The sequence below is a fragment of the Hylobates moloch genome, unplaced genomic scaffold (assembly GCF_009828535.3).
Source record: "Hylobates moloch isolate HMO894 unplaced genomic scaffold, HMol_V3 SCAFFOLD_11, whole genome shotgun sequence".
In the NCBI taxonomy this organism is placed as follows: Eukaryota; Metazoa; Chordata; class Mammalia; order Primates; family Hylobatidae; genus Hylobates; species Hylobates moloch.
Window position 1 is genome coordinate 13812932 of NW_026652286.1, and position 23586 is coordinate 13836517.

Consider the following 23586-nt stretch of genomic DNA (forward strand, 5'->3'; position numbering starts at 1 on the left):
TCAAAAAAAAAAAAAAAAAAAGGTTACTATAGCTTGCAATCTCAGCTCACTCCTTAAGTGGCCTTCCACGATAAGGAAAAGGATATGGTATCTGTACTTCTCCAAATACTATTTGCCTAATCTTTGAAAGCATAGACTACTCAAGAGAAAAATGATGCCATCTTAAGTGGCTTCATTCCTATTGTCACTTCCTATTCAAATGGCTTAAAATGCAACTAGAAAATCTGTCCACTGGTGTTAAAATTTACAGCATGAACTAAGTGAATATACAAGGAATAGCTTGTCACACTGACAGATCCAACATTATACTAAGAACAGAATGGTAAAGATAGGAGTAATAAAGGGCTCCAGACAGACACAGCTTTATTCTTTCCTCGGCTGGAACATGGCTAACACATAACGGTAACAATAAACTGGTCAGCTACTCATGAAACACATAAAATATTAAGCATTTTTCCTAGAGAATGAAACCATTTTCCTAGCATAAAAATGTATCTTCAGGCCGGGCGCGGTGGCTCACACCTGTAATCCCAGCACTTTGGAAGGCCGAGACAGGTGGATCACCTGAGGTCAGGAGTTTGAGACCAGCCTGACCAAAACAGAGAAACCCTGTCTCTATTAAAAATACGAAATTAGCCAGGCATGGTGGCACATGCCTGTAAACACAGCTACTTGGGAGGCTGAGGCAGGAGAATTGCTTGAACCTGGGATGTGGAGGTAGCAGTGAGCTGAGATCACACCATTGCACTCCAGCCTGGGCAACAAGGGCGAAACTCCCTCTCAAAAAAAGAACTATCTTCATCAGCAAGCCTACTACATTATAATGTTGATAACACACACCTGCCCTCTTAGATCCTTTCTAACTTGAAATTCAATTTAGAGTTCCTTTTCAGCTATTGAGTATCCTAAGTGTATTAAAAATCCATTTATAGCACACATATGAGCAAGATAAAAATCAGGCCATTTCCCAGATTACCCAGTCTTTAAGGGGGAATCGTGGGAGAGGTGTGACCACACCCAGTAGATGTCAGAGTCATGTGGTACTGGGAAATAATTATCCCAACAAGAGTTATCCAGTCTCACTCTATATCCTGTTTCTTTACTGCTTTCAATAGTTGACAGTATTCACTATGTAACAGACATTCAAATTTAAAAGGTAGCTAACCCTATCAGGGAGGCACTACTATCAATCATATTTCACCTAACTAAATTGAAAGACGCAGTTAAATAACTTACCTAAGTAAGGTCTTAAATCCCAGAAAAATCATTTGTGCCTTAACAACCCGCCCCCTTAGAATGTCATTCTGGATTCCAGCTGTTGCTACCTTCCAGCTCTGCCTCTGCTGCTGCTGTTTTCTTCCTTTCTCCAATCAGATTATTATGTTGTGCTGAATTGCAATACATCTAGATCTTCCATTCTTCCCAAGGAGTTTTTCATGACCACCAAAGTTACTTTCTTGAAATGGATTTTTTAGATTAAGTTCAGTACAGTGCCATTAGGGTGCCAGAAGAGGGATATCCATGATAGATGTCCTCCTGGGCTTTGCTTCTTTATTGTTATAGCCAACAAATTCCATAAATAAAAAATTTAAGAAGAAATTTTTAATTATGCAATTAAAAATAAATAGCAAGAGAGATGATAAACTCCAAAAAACCCTAAAAATTCTTCAACTAGACAATTATAAATAGTCAGAAAAAAGATTAGGAGGAAACATCTGAAAAAACTAACTTGGCTATCCAGGAAAACTACGTAACTCCTATTCTCAAATAAGGAGATCTCTAAACTGAGAGGGAATACTTAAAAATGAAACCTAAATAACCATAGTTAAGAGCACCTAGCTATACTTTATGTATTCAGGCCAAATAAATCACTTCTAGAGTACTGTACCAACTTTTGCAAAGACAAAATATTTCTTTTCCTCTCAACTTTCCATAATCTTTAGCAGTTTTCCTTTTTTTTTTTTTGAGACGGAGTCTTGCTCTGTCACCCAGGCTGGAGTGCAGTGGTGCTATCTCGACTCACTGCAAGCTCCGCCTCCTAGGTTCACGCCATTCTCCTGCCTCAGCCTCCAGAGTAGCTGGGACTACAGGCGCCCGCCACCTCGCCCGGCTGATTTTTTTTATTTTTAGTAGAGATGGGGTTTCACCGTGTTAGCCAGGATGGTCTCGATCTCCTGACCTCGTGATCCGCCCGCCTCGGCCTCCCAAAGTGCTGGGATTACAGGCATGAGCCACCACGCCCAGTCCAATCTTTATCAGTTTTTCTAGGTATTATTTCAAGTCCCCAATCCCCACATTCTCTGTTCTTCACTTAGACAATCACAAGTTTTGACTTTACCCACAATGGCAGGCAGCTGACTGTCTCCTATTTGCCCTCCACAAATTCAACTGAGCATTGTTAGCTAGTGAAATCCCCAGAAGACAAAAAAGATAGTAAGCAAAAGTTCCCTCAATTTTTAAAAGCAGGGTAGAAAGAACATACACTACAATCCATAGCTGATCCATGGCAGCTTTCTTCAAATGTTGAAAGCATGCTCATGTAGTGGGAGGCTATGCTGTTCTAGAAAACAAAGACTATTAAACAGTGGTGGTAAGGATGTACTTTTTTTTTTTTTTTTTTTTGAGACAGACTCTCGCTCTGTCACCCATGCTGGAGTGTAGTGGGGCGATCTTGGCTCATGCAGCCTCTGCCTCCCAGGTTCCAGCGATTCTCCTGCCTCAGCCTCCCAGGTAACTGGGATTACAAGCATGAGCCACTACGCGCAGCTAATTTTTGTATTTTTAGTAGAGATGGGGTTTCACCACGTTGGCCAGGCTGATCTCGAACTCCTGACATCGGGTGATCTGCCCGCCTCAGCCTCCCAAAAGTGTTAGGATTACAGGCATGAGCCATTGTGCCCGGCCGGTAAGGATATACTTCTAACAACAAGAACTTAAAGAGTGGCACACCAATGAAACAAACTTTCATTGAGAAACAAGCATTCTACCAGGCCCTAGAAGACTGGTTAAAGCAGAAGCTGAATGAACACCTGTCGGGAATGCTGGATTTCTGAACACCAAGAATGGCATAAGAATGCTAACCTAGGCCAGGTGCAGTGGCTCATGCCTGTAATCTCAACACTTTAGGAGGCCAAAGTGGACGAATCACCTGAGGTCAGGAGTTCGAGACCAGCCTGGGCAACATGATGAAACCTGGTCTCTGCTAAAAATACAAAAAATTAGCCGGGTGCGGTGGTGGTCGCCTGTAATACCAGCTACTTGGGAGGCTGAGGCAGGAGAATCACTTGAACCCAGGAGGCAGAGGTTGCAGTGAGCTGAGATCGCACCATTGTACTCCAGCCTGGGCAACAAAAGCAAAACTCCATCTCAAAAAAAAAAAAAAAAAGATGTTACCAAAGGTTCCACTGTAAGATAATTTTTCAAGCAGGTTAAGTATCCAGAGTTTAGTTTGACAAGCCATTTGTCCAATTTTTTAAAAAAGATAAAAGCCAATCCTGTAAAAACCCTTATTCCTTGTCCAAGGTTATAATTATGCAGGTAAGTCTGAGTGAATTGAAGCAGCTGACTCTAGTAGGAAAAAGAAATGTTAACAAGTTCCAGCATCACCTACTTTGAACTATATTCTTAAAAAGTCTAAAGCTTCTGGATTTGAAAAGCAAATTATCATAAATAATCTTAAAGGGCATCTTTCAAAATATTAGTTGCTTTAACCAGGCTATTCCTTAGCATAAGTCTGTACAACTTATATTAATACATTCCTTGGGAGTTAAATGTAAAAAAATCACATCCCCACCATCACTGTTTAATACTTTTTTGTTTTCTAAAATAGCAGACTCCTGCTACATGAGCAAGCTTTCAGCATTTGAAGATAGCTGCCATGGATCATCTATAGATTGTAGTGTGTTCTTTCTACCGTCCTTTTAAAAATTGAGGAAACTTTTGCTTACTATCTTTCCTGTCCACAATGTAAAAAGAAGTTTAACGTAACTCAAAGTGTATGCCCAAAGGGTTTTTTAATGACTAAAGTATATTTCAGTTATTTCTATGTTTGGATAACAGTATTGATAACAGTGGGTCAACCCTGTAATCCCAATACTTTGGGAGGCTGAGGCAAGAGGATCACTTGAGGTTAAGAGTTCAAGGTTGGAGTGAGCTATGACTGCCCTGCTGAACTCCAGCCTGGGTGATAGTGAGACCCTGTCTCTAAAAAATTTAAATTAAAATATTTTTATAACAGTATTGAGGAGAATGCAATGAAATTTCCAATAATGTACAATGGTTCTAATAATAAGAATGATCTGTGTTCTCCTAAGACCATTCAGATATCTTGCTTATGCTACCCAGCTTTTTTTTTTTTTTTTTTTGAGATGGAGTATCACTCTGTCGCCCAGGCTCAAGTACAGTGGCGCGATCTCGGCTGACTGCAACGTCCACCTCCCAGGTTCACACAACTCTCCTGTCTCGGCCTCCCAAGTAGCTGGAACTACAGTTGCATGCCACCATGCTCGGCTAATTTTTCATATTTTTAATAGAGGTGGGGTTTCACAGGTTGGCCAGGCTGGTCTCAAACTCCTGACCTCAGGTGATCCACCTGCCTCGGCCTGCCAAAGTGCTGAGACTACAGGCGTGAGCCACCATGCCCAGCCTGCTACCCAGTTTAAAAAAACAACAAAAAAGTATTCTTCTACTTGCCTACTCATCAACTCTACGCACTTGTAAAAAGTAAAAACCCTTCAGGAAAAAAATCAATTTCAATAAAAAACACTGCAAGTAAATAGTTCTGTGCAAAAAGCATTTCCTCCCTAACCCCATGGATTAATCCATTTTAACAGGGTTGTTAATGAAGCTACAGATACTTCTATGTAATGATTTGGCCAAACTAGCAAGTACTTATTCAGCATATACCATGTGTGAGAAAGCACAGCAGAGTGATGTTAATAGTCTCTGCCCACAAAGAGCTCATTACCATTTAGAAAAACATGTAAGGTTAACAACACAAGGCAATATAAAAATGTGAAGAAGTTTCGGAGGCTGAGGCAGGCAGATCACAAGGTCAGGAGTTCAAGACCAGCCTGGCCAACATGGCGAAACCCCGTCTCTACTAAAAATACAAAAAATTAGCCAGGTGTGATGGCACGCACCTGTAGTCCCAGCTACTCAGGAGGCTGAGGCAAGAGAATCACTTGAACCCAGGAGGCAGAGGTTGCAGTGAGCCAAGACTGCACCATTGCACTCCAGCCTGGGCAAAAGAGCAAGACTCCGTCTCAAAAAAAAAAAAAAAAAAAAAGTAAAGAAGTGTACAGACAATAGGTAACAGGGGAAGTTAAAGGAAAGAAACTACTTTAGCTGAGCATGGTCAAGAAGCACACCCTCCCCTTTCCTCAAGAAGTTTGAATTTTGAACTCTACCCAGTAAATTATCTTTCACCCACGTTTTTGTACTCATAGTCTATCTAACAAAAGCACTGTAGTAGAGCTAGTGAAAGAAATAAATAAATGAACTAAAACAAAGCAATTTACAGTTCCAACTTTGGCTGAATTTCTCTTCTGCTACTCCTCTCACTCTTCTATACTGTATATACACACACTATTCATTTCCCCCAGAAAAAGGAACCAATTACCAAAAAATACCCAGAAGCTTGGAATACAGTAATTTGGGTGAAAAGGTTGTCACACTTCTTATTTCTCTCTACTGGTAACGCTTTTTCCAGATTTTTCCAGTCTACAACATACCAAGCTTGAGTAGAGTCTGACAAATGTACATAGGAAGCTAAACATAAAGAAAAACTTAAGAGTTTAAACTTTAATAAAAGTTTATTTCATTACAATATGGATGTCCCAACGATACCTGACACACTGGGATTTTACCTTGACGATATTCTCAGAACCCCATTACCCGGACAATGCAAACACAAAGTTTAACAATGAGACATTAATAAAGGTCTAATAATAAAGAAATCGAAAGCATTTTTCTTTCGCATTCAGTTTTTTAAAATAGAAAAACTCTAAGGATTTGAAGCAAAAGGCTTTACTTGGTTCTACATAATTAAATATGAAAACTACACTTAGGCCATGGAACATTACAAATTCTAATTACTCCCATACAACATTATTTAAGAGGCCAGGTGTGGTGGCTCACGCCTGTAATCCCAGTACTTTGGGAGGCCAAGGTGTGCAGATCACTTGAGGTCAGGAGTTCGAGACCAGCCTGGTCAACGTGGTAAAACCCCGTCTCCACTAAAAATGCAAAAATTAGCTGGGCGTGGTGGCATGCACCTGTAATCCCAGCTACTCGGGAGGCTGAGGCACAAGAATCACTTGAACCCAGGAGGCAGAGTTTGCAGTGAGCTGAGATTGCACCACTGCACTCCAGCCCTGGGCGACAGAGCAAGATTCTGTTTCAAAAAAACTGCGAGAAACTTTGGAAATCACCCATTTCAACCTAAGTCATTCCATATAAACATCTCAATTTTGTCTTCTATAAAATGAATTGGACTAAATTCTAAGGTGGTTTAAGCTCTAAAAAAAACTCTTAGGCCGGACGTGGTGGCTCATGCCTGTAATCCCAACACTTTGGAGGCTGAAGCTGGTAGATCACTTCAGGTCAGGCGTTTTGAGACCAGCCTGGCCAACATAGTGAAACCCCATCTCTACTAAAAATATAAAAAATTAGCCGGGCGTGGTGGCAGGTGCCTGTAATCCCAGCTACTCAGGAGGCTAAGGCAGGAGAATAGCTTGAACCTGGGAGGGAGAGGTTGTAGTGAGCCAAGGTCGCATCATTGCACTCCAGCCTGGGCAACGAGAGCAAAACTGTCTCAAATAATGATAATAAATAAAAATAAAAAATCCTCTAAATTTTATAACAGTGTAAGATTATAGCTATGATAAAGTTGCTATAAATTTAACCTTTTGCAAAAGTATTGCAAAAATTAACACTTTTACTAAAGGAAAAGTGTTAGTTTTTCTAAAAGATGAAACGGTACTAGTCTTCATCTAGCCCTAAATGTAAACTTGGAAATTAATTACATAAAATTTTGGCAAATTGTATGCTTAATCTGTAAGTCACACAAAATGTATTCTCATTCAAATATCTGCCACACGGGTAGTATCCTAGAGTACACTAATTTGGCCAGGTTAAAACAATACATTCTCGATATAATACTTAGGCTTCGACTCTCACCCTAGAAAAAGGTACCCATTATCACTTGGGGGAATTCACAGCTTTACCTTTTTAAATACTTCCCAGTGCTACACATACAAACACAGAGAGTCAAGCAAAGGGAAACAAATTAAGCATTACAGCTTTTTTCTGTGACAAGGTGAATGTAAAATAATCTTGCCCTCTGCATTGCAGAAGAATAGTTCTTGCAACCCATGGAGAAGCAAATATATCAAGAGATCTTAAATGTCAAAGAAGGCTTCAGGTAATAGCCTCAAGGAAAGATTTTACTTATAAAATAGTTAAGAATATTTTTATTTTAAAACACCGAACACGTAAGTTCTGCACAACAGCTGCAATGAAAATTCTAAGCACAGACACACTGCAACGTTCTAGAAAGAAATGTTACCCTCACAGCAACAGCACTCTTTTTAAATACTACTACTAACTGCAAAGATGAAGTGCAGAAAGCCTTCAGGAAGAAGTATAAAAAGCACTACACTTCTGGCTATCCGTTTTGGTCACTTATTGGTTAAAAAGCTGTCAGGCTATTTTTGCATTTTACGCAAGTGATCATTAGTTAATCTTTCACTTACCGAAGTCACTAGAGTCTAAACCTATTATATCCACAAAGAATATAACAATTTTAAATGTCATCTATTAAAACATCCTTTATTCTACATCACAACTGATTACATCTAATAATATCAAATGAGGTCTCTCTTCAGTTAAAATCAAGACTTGGTTTCGAAATATCTTGCATAGCCTAGGGCCCACTTCAGCACCAATGAACTGATAAAACTAGGCAGTTAATCACTCGATTCAATATTACCTGTAAGATTTGCAAATGGAGTTTTACACTTGATTCTCTTTATCACAGCTGTATTTCTTCTCTTTGCTAAACATTCATGTACTCTTTATAAGCCTGAATTTAAAAACCCACCAAGCCTTTTAGTTGCATTACATAATACGATCATATTTCATCAACGTTAAGAGCATGTATTCTCAATGAGCAGATGCTTAGCTTTTTCTTTAATGGCTCAAATTATTAGAAAATAAACAACTTTGTTTTTTAAAGTACAATAAAATTGTTTCAATTCTCTGTTTTAATTTAAGCAATACTACATATCCATAGTCATTTTTGCCAGGATATTTGATTTTAAAATCCATAAAAAAAGCATTTTGGTCCAGAAGCCTCCAATAAGAATAGGTCAGGACTGAAATATAGCTCAAATTTAAGTTGCTAAATGGATTGAAGTCAAAACAAATCTAATTGTAAACAGTACCTTACTTTACTCCACAAGGGTTTCCAAAGAGGAATTCAAAACTGATTTGTAAAGCAATCCTATTTTAGTGCATTAGAAATACTCACTTATACTTAAGAACAGTTAAGTCTTCTCACAAGTAAATCATCTAAATATAAAAAGGATTTAAACTAAAAACCAGATGTGCTTAAATTTAGGGCAAATCCAAATGCCCTGGGTTTTTCAAAAGGCAAAATACACAGTTTTAATAGCAATTAAGTCAACATCAATACTGCCAACTTAACTACTTAACAGGTAGAGTTCAGTCTGTGGCTTATCGAAAAGTCTCAAGACTTAACTGTAACTTGACCTTTTTGCAGCTATCTACCACTTAAAACACTGAGAAGACAGAAAAAGAAGTTACTTTGTGCAGTTTGTTGAATCTCCACAGCAATCTTTCAGTATGTATTAGCCTAGTTAATAATATATGTAATAATTACATTATTTTCTCCTTTATAACTTGAGGGGAGTCTGGGCATGGTGGCTCACACCTGTAATCCCAGCACTTTGGGAGGCGGACGTGGGTGGATCACTTGAGGTCAGGAGTTCGAGATCAGCCTAGCCAACGTGGTGAAACCCCATCTCTACTAAAAATACAAAAAATCTGGCCGCACACGGTGGCTCACGCCTATAATCCCAGCACTTTGGGAGGCCGAGGCGGGTGGATCACCTGAGGTCAGGAGTTCTAGACCAACCTGGCCAGCAACGTAAAACCTGTCTCTACTAGAAATACAAAAATTAGCCGGGCGTGTTGGCAGGCACCTGTAACCCCAGCTACGCGGGGCGGGGGGCCGAGGAACGAGAATCGCTTGAACCCGGGAGGCGGAGGTTGCAGTGAACCGAGATCACATCGTCGCACTCCAGCCTGGGGGACAAGAGCAAGACTTCTCAAAGAAAAAACAAATTGCCTGAGATGGTGGCACACACTCGTAATCACAGCTACTTAGGAGGCTGAGGCGGGAGGATCACTTGAACCCGGGAGGTGGAGGTTGCAGGAATCCGAGATCGTCCTACTGCACTCCAGCCTGGGCGACAGAGATCCATCTCAAAAAATAAAAATAACAAAATAACTTGAGGGTAGGGTATGACAGAGTATAGTAATTCACATACATCTATACACATTTAATGACCAGTTATGGTTCAAGTCCTCAGGAGGGGCTTATAAACTAGATTTATATTTTTTTCAGAAGTACTTGAACACTAGATTCTAACAGCCACCTCACAACTAAATTGGCTGCCAATCAGCACCTACCTTTATATTAACTTCTTTGAGGAGTTATCTTTCAGTCATTAATGTCTCTACACTTTATATCACTAATCATTAATGTTCATAATTAGTATTAATACATTATTAATGTTCATATTCGTTAATATTTATGTTCAGATTACTGTCCTAGAAGAAAACATTTCCAAGAAATTCTGAAGAATCAAAAAATTCAAGTAGCAGCCAGAACAGGAGGCTTGCTTACTGCATTAAAATTTTAAAAAGAGGCCGGGCACAGGGGCTCACTCCTGTAACAGCACTTTGGGAGACCAAGGCAGGTGGATCACGAGGTCAAGAGATCGAGACAATCCTGGCCAACATGGTGAAACCCTGTCTCCACGAAAAACACAAAAAATTAGCTGGGCGTGGTGGCAGGCACCTGTACTCCCAGCTACTTGGGAGGCTGAGGGAGGAGAATTGCTTGAACCTGGGAGGCGGAGGTTGCAGTGAGCTGAGATCGCGCCATTGTACTCCAGTCTGGGCAAAAAGATCGAAACTCCGTCTCAAAAAAAAAAAAAAATTTAAGAAGATACCCAACAGCGTAAACTAAATCATGTGTCAGACTCAGACGATACTGGCCTTCGGCATGCTTATTCCATTCAACATTTGAATGTAGCTACCTTACACTTAAAATACTTTTGTTACTTTCTTGATGTAACTACATCTACTATTCCAATTACCTATAATAAAACACACTTATTTATCAAAATAAAGGATTGGGAAAAACAAGAAATCCCAAGTCCATGAAATTCAAGTAAAACTTCCAACCTTCAATACTGAAGATGAGACAGGGAAGTATCAAATCTAAATGTTTTAAAGCTCTCCGAAAATGTAAAATATATCAGTAAATAAGTAAAATTAATAAGACCTAAACATCACCAGTTTTCTTCAACTTATTTCCCACTGCCCAAGTTTTAGCCAGTTACTATATCAGCACCTCAAGTAACACTATTAGATGTGTGGCTACATAAACACTGCAAAATGATTTCCTGGAAATTCAAGATGTTATAAATATGTGTTCCTAGAGGCAGACAAGTAGAAGTTATCGAAGTTTCATTTTACTTTATAAGGTAAAATTCAAGTTAACATGACAGTCACAGACGTAATTACCTCGTTTTTACAAACGACTAATTTGTTTCTCCCCTTCCACCTCTGATCTTACTCATTTTAGTTATTCACTCTGCCCAGACCTTTTCTCTACATACATACACACGCCCCTCTAAACAAGAGTTTACACTGTCCTGCGATGAAAGCATAAAACAAAAGGCTGACTTGCAGATGAAGATATACCTCAGTAGTTTGATCTACAAGGACTAAATATTGAATCCAAAAAATCATGGGTGTAGCTCGATTTTTTTTTTTTAGAGGGGGGCCTAAGGAGTCCAGTCGGGGCAGCTGCCTGGTCTCTGCCCTCCCCCTCTGCTTTCGCTTTGTGCTCACAATGCAGCTCCAGTAAAGCGCTTCCCTCTCCCCGCAGCCGCCGCCATGTTAGACGCTCTCTCCATGTGCCCCGAGTCCCAGCCATCCTCTCCAGTCTCCCCAGGACCCAGCCCCCAACGAATCTAAATCGTGGCAGTCCCCCGCCCCTTCAGAGTCCCCTAGGCACAAAAAGTCGCTGCAGAAAATCATCTCGCGATTGAGCTGAGCCTGAGACTCGGGGGGACACCTAAACAATTGAAACAAAGAGGGAAACGCAGGGGAGCCCATCGCATGGGGGCGGGGGTAGCAAATCGAAGACCCATTCAAAATGGGCCTGCCGGAAAGGCAGTTCTACCTTAAGATTCTGAACACACTTCTCTCCCACAGAAGAGTACCGCTCGACAGGTCTCGAGTGCATGGTAACCGAGCGGACAGACCCCAAGGCTACAGGACGCAGACCGCCCCAACTCCACGAGGCGGTCGGTTGAACCCGGAGCCCCCCGCGCAGGGACCTCTTGATTTTGGGCCCTCGTCAGACAAATCGGGCCTCGGAGACGCAAAGAAGGGCACCATACAGTGAAGTCCTGACGACAGGCCCCCACCCTCACATGTCCCACTCCCAAAGGCCAAAAAGCCGGACCGACAGCGGAAGAGTAATAAAGAGGCCTGGGGGACAGTGCCGCGTCCGAGTCAGGTGACAAGTGCCTCCTCCAAGAGCCCGTTTTCTGGGCACGAAGCTCCCGCTGAACGTGGAGACGAGGCGTGTGGGCCAGGGGGTGGGAGGAGGGGACCTAGTAACGCTCCTGAGACGGAAAGGAGCGAAGGCTCCAGCGACCAGGGTCGGAGAGGGCGCAGAGCCCGGCCGCAGCCACCCCTCCCTTCCCCGCCAACTCCTGGCACCTTTTTCTTCTCCAGGTTCCGAAGTTTCTTGTCGATCACCCCGAGAATCTGCTTCATGGCCTCAGTCTGGACAGCGCCGGTGCCGGTTGCGGGGTGCTGAGAGGCCGGCGCGGCGGCCCCGGCTCCCGCGGCCGCCTCACTCCCGGAGGAACCCGACGGCGGTGGCGGTCCGGATGACTTGCTGCCGCTCCCGCTGTGGCTGGTGGCCGAGGGCATCTTCAGACCGCGAGGGGAGAGAAGAAAAAGCGGGAGGAAGGACAAGAGCGGCGAGTCAGAAGACGGACGGGGCGAGACGCGGGACAAAACGCGCAGCGGGCGGGAGCCTACGCGAGCGGGTGGGGGAGGGGGCGCGGCGCGCCCCGAGGGCAGGAACAGTGCGCGGGCGCGCGCGCGACCCGCCAGCGGGGCGCCTGGCTGGGCCTCGCGCCGCCCCCCGACCCGCCCCTCCCCCGCGGAGCCGCCGGCTCGGCCTACCAGCCCCGGGGCTCCGAGGCTCTCGCCGGGGGCGGGGCATCGCCGCGCCGGCCGCCAACGGCCACTGCAACGATCCCCACCGGGGAGGGCCGGCTTTTGCCGGCTTCCGGAGAAGGGAGGAAAGAGAGAGGTCGAGGCTTGGGGGCAGAGAAAGACATGGGAAATGACCGGGGTGGGGTGGGGGGACTTGGGGGCAAGCCCCTCGGAAGCTCCAGCGGGTCCGGAGATAAAGGACACTCGGGCGCAGCGGCCCTCTTCCCCTGCAGCGGCTCGGTCCCGGGTGGCGCTCACCGTGCGCGCGCGGAGGCCGCTGGAGATCACGAGTGGGAGCTGAGGGGGCAAAGGTGGCGGTGCCTTCCGGGCAGTGTCGCGCGCTCCGTGGGCGCAGGCCGCTTCGCCCTTTCCCGCTGCACCGAGAGCCGCTCCTAGTGAGGCGAGAGCCGGGAGCGGGAGGGACTTAGCCAGCCAGCAGCCCTCTGGGGCGCGGGGGGCGGGAGAAGCGGAGAGCGGGGGCCTTCGCGGCCGCTCGGGCTGCCCGGCGCGAACGCCTGCCCGGAAGAGGCCGCCCGCTAGCCTCTCCGCCGTCCCCCGGCCCCTGCGCTGTGGGGCGCCTCCTGGGCGCAGGTGAGGATGGCCCCGGCAACGCCGAAGGAAAGGCCCCTTGAGTTTTGAGAGCAATCGACGCTAGGGTCCTTCAGGCGAAATCGTTTGACGCCCAAACGGGGACAATAGGTGTCAAGCAGCTGGGTCTGGAGCTGGCAACTGCCTCTTGAAGAGCCCTTATTTGGGGTGGGGGTTGGGGGGCAAAGGTTTCAGCAAGTAAGGGGTGCGTGGGGTGGGTGGTGCAATCCCAGCTTCTAGAATTCGTTCTGTATGCAGAACGAGCAGACTCCCATACCCCAAAACGTCTTTTGAAAAAAAGACAACTCGCCGCTTCCCCACCAAACAATCACCCGGTAACCTAGGAGTTCCCTGTAGAACGTGTCGGACACGGTCATGGTTGGTGGCTTTTTAAATCCTCAAGCTCTGGCCTCACAAAGAGTCTTCAGCTACCCTATGATGTTACATATACAGTAGGCCTGACTTTACGAATTATTAGACTTTTGTTTCCTTTTGTTTTAGGTTTACCTAACGCTATAAAGAGAACGTTCAATGAAATACAAAGAAAAAGATTTTTTTGCTCCGAGAGAATTATTCCAGCCTTGGGTTGGAGTGGGTGTGGACAGTGAGCAGAAAAACAAGAAAGCAAGTTCTGGAAGGAAATAAAATGAATATAATCAGTGGAAAATTCAGCAACGCAATATTGTATGACAACAGTAAATGACCAATTTATAATTTAAATTCTATGAAAAAGAGATTTAGAAGAGAGTTCTACCAAACCCACTGTTCCTTAGGGAATAAAATGAGTAACGCTGGCTGGCAACAGTGCATCCTGAGGGAGCCTGGAGAAACAACAGCAGCCTCCGACCTCAAGATATCCTGGTTAGCTGCGAAGTCTGTTATATATTCATTCAAATATTTATTGAGCACCTTACTGTGTGCTGGGAACTCTTAAGTGCTAGGGATTATGAACAAAACATATTTACGTGGAGCTTACATTCTAAGTAAGGGGAAGACAAGTAAATACATGTCAGTGAAATGGTAGAGAAAAGAAAATACGGTGGTCAGGGAAAGCCTTACTGACGTTTGAGCTAGTACTGAAGGAAGTGAGGAAGAAGGCTAAGCAGCTACCTTGGAGGAAGAATTTTTCAGGTAGAGGAAACGCCAAGTACTAAGATCTGAGAAGCAGTGTGCTTGCTGAGTTCAAGGAACAGCGCGGAAACCATAGTGGCAAGAGCAGAGAGTAGGAGATGAGGTCAAACATAATTAAAGGGGGCTGGTCTTGTAGGGCCTGAAAGACCATGGTAAGGACTTTGGCTTTTGCTGCATTCGATGGGGAGTCATAGTTTCTAAAGTTAGTCACCTAAACCATGCTTAGCACTACGCTGAGCAATTATGCCAGGCCTAGAGGCTAGAAACGGAGATGATAATCCTTTAGCTCCTTGCAACTCAAAGTTTACTCAGCCCAACCTCTCTCACTACCACTATCACTACTATCTTGGACTCCATAGCAGACTTAACTGAATCTGCATTTTAACAAGATCTTCAGGAGATTTGTGTGTTCATTAAAGTTTCAGAAATCACTGTTTTATTCCTCAGAATTGACCAGTGTCTAAAGTTTTATTGGGACACATCCACATCCATCTATATACATCCATTCTATGACTGCCTTTCTGCCGTAGCACAGCAGAGTTGAGTAGTTGGGTGTGCAACAGACAGTAGGGTGTGCAAAACCTAGAATACTATCTCTTCTTTTACAAAAAAAGTGTTTGCCAATCCCTGGTTTAAAACTATAAAGGGGCCAGGCGAAGGGGCTCACGCCTGTAATTCCAACACTTTGGGAAGCCAAGGCTGGCAGATCACTTGAGGTCAGGAGTTCGAGACCAGCCTGGCCAACATGGCAAATCCTGTCTCTACTAAAAATACAAAAAAATTTGCTGGGTGTGGTGGCACATGCCTGTAATTACAGCTACTCAGGAGGTTGACACACGAGAACCCGGGAGGCAGAGGCTGCAGTGAGCCAAGATCGTGCCACTGCATTCCAGCCTGAGCACTAGAGCGAGACTGCCTCAAAAAACAACTACAAATGGTACACATCCATCGCAGTTCAACAGAGTGCCCTGTTCATAGTAGTCACTCAGTAGATTCATGCTGTTGCCATATCTCAAGTGTTGCTGACCACTGTACCACAAGAGAACTCAGGAATATCTCAGTCAATTAAATGCTTTAGACAAGTAGATATGCATCACATCTGCTTAAATTCATTGGCCAGAAAGAGTCACATGACCCTATCCAACCATAAGGGAGTCGAGAGATGGTATTCTATCAGATGCCGGGAAGGAAGCAGGTGAGCCAGAAATATTTGCTGAATATATGTAGCTGTCACCCTTTCACTTCCTGTATCATCCCTATCCCGTTTCACTGGTGTTCTGACATTCTGCGGTTGTCTGTTCAGGTCAGCAAGTCCAGAAAGACCAATAAATTTAAGGCAAAGCTGTGTCCTAAAGCTGACTTCCTGCCCAGCTCAATGCCAAGGTCTCAGTCATTCAAATTTGTCTATTTCCTATTTGACTGAAGCTATGTTTATGTGAATTTTAAATACTGATTTTTTAAACCCTTTTTTCTGGTACAGAGCTATGCAGTAGCTTGCGATCATTGTATCATTGAAGAAACAAAGGTTTCTCAGAAAACACACTGGAAGAGCAGAATATGTTTATAAATGGTTTATAAATTTAAAAACCTTGGTATACTTTAATATATGCCAATATTAAATATATTAACATAAAACAAATACAACAATATGCAAAATAATATATTTCAATAACAAATCTTTCAAGCTGACATTTGCTTGTTCAATTCATTAGACCACAGCACTTTGAAGTTTCCACAGTCAAAGTGAATAATTAAACTATTTATCCTGATCATTTTAGCAAAATAATTCAACTGCTTCAACTTGAATCACCCAATAAGCTAATGCTCAGCTTATCTGTAGCAAAAGAGAGGAATCTTCATCTGAATTACATGAACTGCCTCTTTGTTTCAGGTTGACAGAAACCTGACCAAAGTGTGAACTACACTGTTCACATAGCTAAGGCTCTTAAAGTCTCTTAAATTTGTTTTTCAGTCATTTTACTACAAGTCAGGAGTAGACATTTCTATCATGATTTTTCCAGTACAGTCTTTTTTTTATTATAATTCAATCAATGATTGTCTATGTGTCCATGAACCACCACTAAATTCTAAGCTTTTCAAAGAAAAAGAGCAGTCGTTTTGTTTTTCCATCTCTGGATCCTCATAAGCAATAGCATGCCTGGCACAACTATTTTGTCACTAAGTATTGCCTACTGTATTAACATATCAGTACGGTTTTAATATTATTATTACTATTGGTCCATACTGTCTCTGAATTCTTACATTTTGGTCATCAGCTGAGATAACATCCTTTTCTGCTTATATTTTCCTATGTCCACCTTTTCTTATATGTAATATTATGCTTAGAAATAGAACTTCATGTTTTGTAGAGGTACAATATGTTCAGAATAGTTATTTCAGATTTCACAAAACACTGTTGTTTGTTATTAAACACTCTTAGAAGCTACACACTTTACTCAATGTAAAAGCAAAAACCGTGGTATGTGCTTGAAATCCCAGCTACTCGGGAGGCTGAAATGAGAACATTAGTTGAGCCTAGGAGTTTGAGGATGCAATATCATTTCACTACACTCCAGCCTGGACAACAGTGTAAAACCCAGCATCTAAAAAATAAAAATAAAAAATTTATTTTTATTTTATTTTACTTATTTTTTTGAGATGGAGTTTCGTTCTATTGCCCAGGCTGGAGTGCAGCGGCAAGATCTCAGCTCACTGCAGTCTCCACCTCCTGGGTTCAAGTGGTTCTCCTGCCTCAGCCTCCCGAGTAGCTGGGATTACAGGTGCATGCTATCATGCCCGACTAATTTTTGTATTTTCGGTAGAGACAGGATTTCACCATGTTGGCCAGGCTGGCCTCGAACTCCTGAGTTCAGGCAATCCACCTGCCTTGGCCTCCCAAAGTGCTGGGATTACAGGCCTGAGCCACTGTGCCCAGCCTAAAAATAAAAATTTTTTAAAAGCAAAAACACTTTGGCCACAGGTACTAAAATCTTTCATTTAGTTACTTATATGAATTGTATGTTGTCTTAACATCATGTTTCTATTTCAGTGGTTCCCAACCTGTGGTGATTTTGTCCCTCAGGGACACTTGATTTAAAGGTCTCCTAAGCACCAAATCACTAGCAATGTCTAGAAGTATTTAGTTGTCACAACTTGAGGGGAAGATGTTAATTGCATCCAGTATGTAGAGGCCAAAGATGCTTCTAAACATCTTACAATGCACAAAACAACACACAATTATTCAGACCAAAACATCAATAATGCCGAGTTTGGGAAATGCTGTTCTATTTTACGAGATAAAAAATGTAGTCACTGGCCAGGCACGGTGGCTCATGCTTGTAATTCCAGCACTTTGGGAGGCCAAGGCGGACGGATCACCCGAGGTCAGGAGTTCGAGACCAGCCTGGCCAACATGGTGAAACCCTGTTTCTACTAAAAATACAAAAATTAGCCGGGCATGATGGTGGGTGCCTGTAATCCCAGCTACTCAGGAGGCTGAGGAAGGAGAATCGCTTGAACCTGGGAGGCAGAGGTTGCATTGAGCCAAGATCGCACCACTGCACTCCAGCCTGTGTGACAGAGCAAGACTGTCTCAAAAAACAAAACAAAAAAGTAGTCACTTGTTCTAGTACTTTACAAGTAAAATTACTCTGATGACACTGGCCCCCCAAATTAAAAATGCCTTTAGAAATGCATTATGCAACCTGGTGAGGTGGTTCATGCCTGTAATCCCAGCACTTTGGGAGGCTAAGGCGGGTGGATCACCTGAGGTCAGGAGTTTGAGACCAGTCTGGCTAATGTGGCGAAACCCCGTCTCTACTAAAAAAAATTTAAAAATTAGGTGGGTGTGGTGGTGCATGCCTGTAATCCTAGCTACTCAGGAGGCTGAGGCAAGAGAATCACTTGAACCCAGGAAGCGGAGGTTGCAGTGAGCTGAGATCACAGCACTGCACTCCAGCCTGGGCAACCGAGCAAGACTCTGTCTCAAAAAAAAAAAAAAAAAAAGGGAGAAAGAAAGAGTTGGGGTCGTGGGGGGTAGAGAGAGAGAAAGAGAAAGAAAGGGGGGGCGCAGGGGGGGGAGAGAGAGAAAGAAAGAGAGACAGAGAGAGAGAGAAAGAAAAAAGAAAGAAAGAGAGAGAGAAACAGAGAAAGAACTAACTGCATTATGCATGTTGCCAAGATGCAAGTTGATCTGTTCATAGGGTGATCTTGCATCTTGGCAATATGAATAATCATGGTCATTTCAGGCAAAGTATTCTGTGTATCAATTCCCCTACTAATACATACAACCACTGTGAACAATAATTTGAGAAAAATGACTTCCTTGAAGGTAACAACTAACTGCTCCATAAATTTTGGAAGGAATAAAACTTTATGTATCTCAGTTAATACATACTAGGGGAATATAAGTATAAAAGTAATCAGCTTATTCAAGATTGTTCCTATAGCTGGTCAGGATAGTATTATTTCAAGAATAATTTTCACACCTAACAGCACAACTCCCCCTATATTAATGGTTTACTCTTTGTGTGTTGATAACTTATTTATCTTGAGAGCCTGAGAACTTGATTTAAAGGTCTCCTAAGCACCAAATCACTAGAGACATGAAAAATGTCATGAGAAGATGTAGGTCCTGTGTTTGTTTTTTTCTTGCATGGATTTTCAGTGGATGTAGAATTTGCAAAGGAGAGAGCCCTACCCCTCCCACCCCAATTCTCATCTTTGATGCAGTGCTTCCCAAAGTAGGCAAGGACCACCAATTTCCGAGTGACCTGGGGTATTTGTCAAAATGAAAATTCCTAGACTCCACCCCAGACATTGCCTCTACATCCCAGAATCTGAAACCTAGGAACATCCATTTAAAAAACCAAACTCCCCTTTGCACATTCAAGCTTGTGAATCTCTGCTCTATAGATGTAGAGTGTACATGCTACTCATTTTCACAAAAATAAGTGCCAAAAATGTTCAAAAAAAATCTTTTCATGGTATCTTCCTATCTTTCTTCCCAGGTAGTGCTGTGACAGTGTCTTAAGTAGGGCATGTTGATAGATGGAAAAGGACAGCAAACTCGAGATGCTGATTCAGGAAGAAGCAGATTCCAAGATGGAAGAGAAAATGTCGAGAGAAATATGCCAAGAGAAGAATCCAGGCAGAATGGAATCCAGGCAGAATGGTGAATGGAAAGTTAGGGTGACCAAGAGAAAGGAAGGGTGACTCAGCAAGTCTGTAGTTTCAGCTCTTGTATAGTACATTATACTTGAAAAGCTGAAGGCTTTTCTCAGGGAGAGTCAGAATGGCCTGGAGGGCTTGCTAAAGCGCTGCTGGCTGGGCCCCGCCCACTGAATGACTAATGGAGACTCTGAGGGCCGGCTGATAATTTGAGTTTCTAACAAGCCCTGTTGCGATGCTGGTACGGCAGATCTAGGGAAAATATTGGAACAAGGGAAAAACTAAGAAGAAATTTTAAAAAGTAATCAAAGGCGGCCAGGTGCGGTGGCTCACGCCTGTGATCCTAGCGCTTTGGGAAGCCGAGGCGGGCAGATCATCTGAGGTCAGGGGTTTGAAGACCAACATGGAGAAACCACGTCTCTACTAGAAATACGAAAACTAAGGCCGGGCGCGGTGGCTCACGCTTGTAATCCCAGCACTTTGGGAGGCCAAGGCGGGCGGATCACGAGGTCAGGAGATCGAGACCACGGTGAAACCCCGTCTCTACTAAAAATACAAAAAATTAGCCGGGCGTGGTGGCGGGCGCCTGTAGTCCCAGCTACTCGGAGAGGCTGAGCCAGGAGAATGGCGTGAACCCGGGAGGCGGAGGTTGCAGTGAGCCGAGATTGCGCCACTGCACCTGGGTGACAGAGCGAGACTCCGTCTCAAAAAAAAAAAAAAGAAAACTAGCCAGGCGTGGTGGCTCATGCCTGTAATCCTAACTAGTCAGGAGGCTGAGGCACGAGAGTCGCTTGAACCCAGGAGGGGGAGGTTGCAGTGAGTGGAGGGGGAGGTTGCAGTGAGTGAGATGGCGCCACTGCACTCCAGCCTGGGCAACAAAGACTCCGTCTCAAAAAAAAAAAAAGTAATAAAAAATGACAGTAGTATACTGTAATATGTATGTTTTCTGCTGCTACATTTTGTTTTGTATTTTCCTTTTAAAGAGACCAGAAGATGGCTGGGCTCAGTGACTCATGCCTGTAATCCCAGCACTTTGGGAGGCCTTGGCGGGTGGATCACTTGAGGTCAGGAGTTGGAGACCAGCCTAGCCTGGCCAATATGGTGAACCCCTGTCTCTACTAAAAATACAAAAATTAGCCGGGTGTGGTGGCAGGCGCCTGTAATCCCAGCTATTCGGGAGGCTGAGGCAGGAGAACTGTTTGAACCCAGGAGGCCAAGGTTGCAGTAAGCCGAGATCACACCATCATGCTCCAGCCTGGGGGACAAGAGTGAGACTTCGTCTCCAAAAAAAAAAAAAGAGGGCAGAAGAGAAAAAATAGAAGGAGATATTGGAGAGGCTAGTCATACCCCATTTAGACTTTGCCCACAGAGGACAATGAAAGAAGGCAGCAACCTTTTCTCTGGGCCCTCCTTGTCTAAACCAAATGCAGGTCTGGCAGCCCTGTAGTACTGCAAGATCATATTCCTTGGCGTTCTTTGGAGCTAGAGCTGGTGGTGCTTCTCCTCGTGAATGCTGTGCTAACGTCCACCTAAAGCGGAAAGAAGACAGTTCTTTAGGATAGCTAGAGCTGATTTGATGTGAGAAAAAGAAATGACGGTGTGACAAGGAATGCGTTTATGCAGCCTTTTCACAGAAAAAAAGTATAAATTATAGTTAAATATTTTTAAACCTTCATTTTTAAAAAATTGCAAGAGTAATACAAGTTTATTGCAAATAATTTAGACAAGTAAATTATGCAAAAGTAAAACAACAGCTCAGTGTGTTGTATAACTTTTATTGAGCTCTAATTTACCTGTCATAAAATTAACCCATTTAAAGTGTACACTTAACTGGTTTTTAGTATATTTGATATTTGAGAGTAATGCAACCATTGTCGTTACCTAATTTTAGGACATTCTTATCACCCCAGGAAGTAACATGTACCTCATTAGCAGTCATTCCCTATTTACCCCTCCTCCTCGCCCCTGGCTACTGCTAATCTACTTTCTCTACGAAATTGCCTATTCTGGACATTTTAGATAGCTGGAAGCCTACAATATATGGCCTTTTGTGCCTGGCTTATTTCACTTATCATAGTATTTTTAAGATTCATCCTTGTTTTGGCATGAATTTCATTCCTTTTTATGGCTGAACAATATTCCATTGAATAGATATACTACAGTTTGTTTGTCTATTCATCCATTGATAGACACTTGGGTTGTCTTCCACTTCTTGATTGTTGTGAATAATGCTGTTGTGAATATTTGATATGGTTTGGATTTGTGTCCCCACCCAAATCTCATGTAAAATTGTGATCCCCAATGTTGGAGAAGGGGCCTGGTGGGTGGGAGGTGATTGGATCATAAGGGCAGACCTCCCTCTTGTTGTTGTTGTGATAGTGAGTGAGTTTCCACGAGATCTGGTTGTTAAAAGTGTGTAGCACTTCCGCCTTCACTCTGTTTCTCCTGCTCCACCATGTGAAGATTGTGCCTGCTTCCCCTTTGTCGTCTGCCATGATGATAAGTTTCCTGAGGCCTCCCCCAGCCTGTGGAACAGTAAGCCAATTAAATCTCTTTTCTTTAGAAATTACCCAGTCTCAGGTAGTTCTTTTTTTTTTTTTTTTTTTAACGGAGTCTCACTCTGTCACCAGCCTGTAATGCAGTGGCGCGATCTCGGCTCACTGCAACCTCTGCCTCCCGGGTTCAAGTGATTCTCCTGCCTCAGCCTCCCGAGTAGCTGGGACTACAGGCATGCGCCACCACGCCCAGCTAATTTTTTTTTTTGTATTTTTAGTAGATGTGGGGTTTCACCACGTTGGCCAGGATGGACTTGATCTGTTGACCTCGTGATCCACCTGCCTTGGTCTCCCAAAGTGTTGGGGTTACAGGTGTAAGCCACTGCACCTGGCCTTAGGTAGTTCTCTATAGCAATGAGAGAACAGACTAATGCAACATTCATGTACAAGTTTTTTGTATGAACACATGTTTTCAATTCACTAGGTATATGCCTACAGTAGATTGCTAGGTTATATGGTAACTTTATGTGTAATGTTTTTGTTTTTGTTTTGAGATGGAGTCTCGCTCTGTTGCCCAGGCTGGAGTGCAGTGGCCTGATTTCGGCTCACTGCAGTCTCCACCTCCCGAGTTCAAGCGATTCTCCTGCCTCAGGCTCTAAAGTAGCTGGGACTGTAGGTGCGCACCACAACGCCCCGCTAATTTTTTTTTGTATTTTTAGTAGAGGTGAGGTTTCATCATGTTGACCACACTGGCCTCAATCTCCTGACCTCGTGATCTGCCCACTTCAGCCTCCCAAAGTCCTGGGATTACAGGTGTGAGCCACTGTGCCTGGCCTACATGTAATGTTTTGGGCAACTGCCTAAGTGTTTTCCAAAGTGGATGCACCATATTCAGCTTTGTATGAGGTTTCAATTTCTTTACATCCTCATCAAACACTTGTTATTAGCCATGTTTGTTTGTTTGTTTGTTTTTTGTTTTTGAGACGGAGTCTCGCTCTATCGCCCAGGCTGGAGTGCAATGGCACAATCTCAGCTCACTGCAACCTCCGCCTCCCAGGTTCAAGCTATTCTTCCACCCAGGCTCCCAAGTAGCTGGATTACAGGCACCTGCCATCATGCCCAGCTAATTTTTGCATTTTTTGTAGAGACAGGGTTTCACCATGTTGACCAGGCTGGTCTTGAACTCCTGACCTCAGGTGATCTGCCCACCTTGGCCTCCCAAAGTGCTGGGATTACAGGTGTGAGCCACAACGCCCCACCCTTAGCCATGTTTTTGATTATAGCTGTGCTAGTGAATGTGTCTCAGTGAGAAGCAGTACCTTATTGGGGCTTTATTTGCATAACTGGTTGTCTTTAAACAAGGATTAGATTATGCTACTCTTTGTGGGATTTACATATGATTTTGCCAGAAAGTGGGGGAAATGGAATCATATGTCAAGGGCTCTTTCACCTTTATGATTAGGACTGTCACAGCCCTAGTGTCTACATTGCCAGGCAATGCTATGAAGCACTCAGCTGACGAGGCCTTGGGAAGAAAGTATTGGAAGACTAATACTGGCAGTGAGTGGACACTCAGGCATGTCTGTTGACTGGGATTTGATGATGATTAAACTTAGGCAAGGTCGATTTTTATGTACCGGAAATGTTTGAT

The 23586-nt window shown here is 43.5% G+C and overlaps 1 protein-coding gene and 1 long non-coding RNA gene across 3 annotated transcripts in view; one reads left to right on the top strand and one right to left on the bottom strand.

Moving 5' to 3' along the window:
* CAPRIN1 (cell cycle associated protein 1) overlaps positions 1–13027 on the bottom strand; it is a 51826-nt gene extending 38799 nt beyond the window's left edge. For both annotated transcript variants that reach the window (XM_058446316.1, XM_032166297.2), the window contains exons 1-2: positions 12811–13027; positions 12046–12261 (exon numbers count right to left, since the gene is read on the bottom strand). In XM_058446316.1, coding sequence (XP_058302299.1) covers positions 12046–12261 — 216 coding nt within the window. In that variant the 5' untranslated portion in view covers positions 12811–13027. The remainder of the gene's footprint in view (positions 1–12045; positions 12262–12810) is intronic.
* Positions 12411–19478, top strand: LOC131384562 (uncharacterized). Its single transcript, XR_009215538.1, has 3 exons — positions 12411–12649; positions 13642–15466; positions 19281–19478. It is a non-coding gene; the product is annotated as an uncharacterized LOC131384562 (long non-coding RNA).
* The last annotated feature ends 4108 nt before the right edge of the window (positions 19479–23586 follow it).